Source organism: Colobus angolensis, unplaced genomic scaffold (assembly GCF_000951035.1).
Source record: "Colobus angolensis palliatus isolate OR3802 unplaced genomic scaffold, Cang.pa_1.0 Scaffold38, whole genome shotgun sequence".
NCBI lineage: Eukaryota > Metazoa > Chordata > Mammalia > Primates > Cercopithecidae > Colobus > Colobus angolensis.
Genome location: NW_012117154.1, coordinates 6,495,958 through 6,499,133, shown reverse-complemented (window position 1 = coordinate 6,499,133; position 3,176 = coordinate 6,495,958). Strand labels below are relative to the sequence as shown.

General features: G+C 46.5%; 1 protein-coding gene across 2 annotated transcripts in view; it reads right to left on the bottom strand.

Moving 5' to 3' along the window:
• The window catches only part of NDUFV3 (NADH dehydrogenase (ubiquinone) flavoprotein 3, 10kDa), a 22,367-nt gene that overhangs the window by 18,823 nt on the left and 368 nt on the right, over nt 1-3,176 (bottom strand). For both annotated transcript variants that reach the window (XM_011954104.1, XM_011954103.1), the window contains exon 2: nt 286-406. In XM_011954104.1, coding sequence (XP_011809494.1) covers nt 286-406 — 121 coding nt within the window. The remainder of the gene's footprint in view (nt 1-285; nt 407-3,176) is intronic.

Below are 3,176 nucleotides of genomic sequence, written 5' to 3'. Positions count from 1 at the left end.
AACAACAACAACAACAACAAAACAGGCCAGGGATATGCCAGGCGTGGTGGTGTGTGCCTGTAGTCTCAGCTACTCAGGAGGCTGAGGTGGGAGGATTGCTTGAGCTCAGGAGTTGAAGGCTGTAGTGAGCTATGACTGTGCCACTGCACCCCACCCTGGGAGAGAGAGCCAGAGCCCCTCTCTTAGACGATGTAGCTTGTAAAACTCATTGCTGTGCTTGGAAGGCTGACTAATCTATTTTCTTTTTGCATTCTCTTTCCCTTATGACTGCCATCAAAATCTTACTTTTTGGTGGACTCTGCTTCTTGGGATTCTGTGGCTGACCCTTTTCACTCTTCCCTGATTCCGCAGACAAAGAAACCGTAGAAGTCAGTCCTCGAAACACCTGGGCTTCCTGGAGTACAGCCTGACAAAAGAATTAATGAATATGGATGTTTAGAGTTATGCCATTATAATAGCTAATACTATATACGAACACTTTTTTTTTTGAGTCGGGGTCTCCCTCAGTTGCCCAAGCTGGAGTGCAGTGGCACGATCATGGCTCACTACAGCCTCCAACTCCGGGGTCCAGGCGATTCCCTGACACAGCTAGGACACGCACCACCACGCCTGGCTAATATTTTTTATTTTTTTATAGAGACGAGATTTGACTATGTTGCCCAGGTTGGTCTCAAACTCCTGGCCTCCTCAAACTCCTGACCTCAAGCGATCCTGAAGCCCCGGCCTCCCGAAGTGCTGGGATTGGCCAGGTGATGGGGCTCATATCTATAATCTCAGCACTTTGGGAGGGTGAGGTGGGCAGATCACTTGAGATCAGGAGTTCTGAGACCAGCCTGGCCAACCCCGTCTCTACTAAAAATACAAAAATTAGCAGGGCATGGTGGTGTGAGCCTTAGTTCCAGCTACTCAGGAGGCTGAGGCAGGAGAATTGCTTAGACTCAGGAGGTGGAGGTTGCAGTGAGCTGAGATCGCGCCATTGCACTCCAGCCTGGACAACAGAGCGAGACTCTGTCTCAGAAAAAAAAAAAAAAAACCAACCAAAGTGCTGGGATTGTATGCATGTAGGTACCGTGCATATGAATATTATATATCACCACTACATATAAGTGCAAAACATTCACATGGTATACTTCTAATGGTTACTACAGTTTTCATAATGTATGTATATCATGGACATTTTGTAAAATACAAAAAGGCTGCAAGAAGAAAACACCTGAGTTTAAGGACAATCACTATTAATATTTGGTTTAATAAAACTTAATTATTTATTAACTTACAAAATACTATGTTTCTTATTTTATTTATTTTTTTTTTGGAGACAGGGTCTCACTGTCTCCCAGGCTGGAGTGCAGTGGTGCAATCTCGGCTCACTACAACCTCCACCTCCTGGGTTCCAGCGATTCTCGTGCCTCAGCCTCCCAAGTAGCTGGGATTACAGGTGTGCACCACTGCGCCTGGCTAATGTTTTTGTATTTTTTTTTGTTTTTTGAGACGGAGTCTCGCTCTGTCACTCAGGCTGGTATGCAGTGGGGTGCAATCTCTGCTCATTATAACCTCCGCCTCCTGGGTTCAAGCGATTCTCCTGCCTCAGCCACCCAAGTAGCTAGGATTACAGATATGTGCCACCACGCCCAGCCAAGTTTTTGTATTTAGTAGAGACAGGGTTTCACCATGTTGATCAGGCTGGTCTCGAACTCCTGGCCTCAGGTGATCCACCCACCTTGGCCTCTCAAAGTGCTGGGATAACAGATGTGAGCCACCGCACCCGGCTCTTGTTGTATTTTCAGTAGAAATGGGGCTTCACCATGTTGGCCAGGCTGGTCTCGAACGCCTGACCTCAGATGATCTGCCTGTCTTAGCCTCCCAAAGTGCTGGGATTACGGGTGTCAGCCACCCACCAGGCCCTATGTTTCTTTCTGTAAAATGTTTTCTTATCCTTAGAAAATAGAGTAGAAGAAATATTTTCTGGCCATTAAAATGATGTAGGTATATAATAACTGCTTCAAAAATGTCTACAATGTAAGTATTTACATATTACATTATGCCAACTCAGTCAGCATACATTCACTAAGGCCTATTAAGTGCTAGACAGTACAATGTTCTAGATGCTGGATACAGAACACAAGTGCCTGTATGTGCGCATATAAACATGAAACATTTATGTTCATGATTGTAAGCATGAGGAGTACATGTGCTTTTGTGAACATATAAAAGCTGATAAAAATCGTTAGGAACTAGACGCTTGAAGGAGTAATAGTGGACTGTCAATGGATTTCCCTATCTGTACTTTTAAATTATTCTGTAGGCTGAGGCACGAAAGTCGCTTAATCCCGGGAGGCGGAAGTTGCAGGGAGTTGAGATGGTGCCATTGCGCTCCAGCCTGGGCCTGGGCGAGAGAGTGAGGCTCTGCCTCAAAAAAAAAAAAATAAAAAATACATATATATATACATATATATATATACACACACACACACACACCCATATATATATGTGTATATATATATATTCTGCAGGGAATAGTTACTGCTTTTGTAATAACAGCCATTTTAAAATTTGTAAGATAGCGAAGTGGCCTTAGCCTTATTTTATTTATTTATTTATTCTGTCCCCCAGGCTGGAGTGCGGTGGTATGATCTGGGCTCACTGCGACCTCCACGTCCTGGGTTCATGGGATTCTCCCACCTCAGCCTCCCAAGTAGCTGGGATTACAGGAATGCACCACCACGCCAGGCTAATGTTTCGTATTTTTTAGAGACGCGGTTTCGATATGTTGGCCAGGCTGGTCTCGAACTCCTGAACTCAAGCGATCCGTCTGGCTCGGCCTTCCAAACTACCGGGATTACTGGCAGAATCCCAAATGCCCGCGCCCGGCCTTGGCCTCAGCTTTTTATTTGCAGAAAAGAAAACCCTTCTTCCCCTTTTCGCAGGTCGGGTCATGTCAGCTGGCTTCTCCACGGCTGTCAGTAAGTTACCGGGTTAACCAGGTCCCTGAAAGTTCCCTCATTTCCTCTCTTGGCTAAATGGAGAAGTCACTGTCCTTCAAAGAAGCCGTGCGGGAGGCCGCACTGCGGCTGACCCCAGCGGCGTGGCAGCATCACCTGGGAATGTCCGCCCCTGTCTGCCGCCCAGGCATACAGCCCTCAGGAGCGCCCGTCGGCACGGGGCACGCCAGCCTC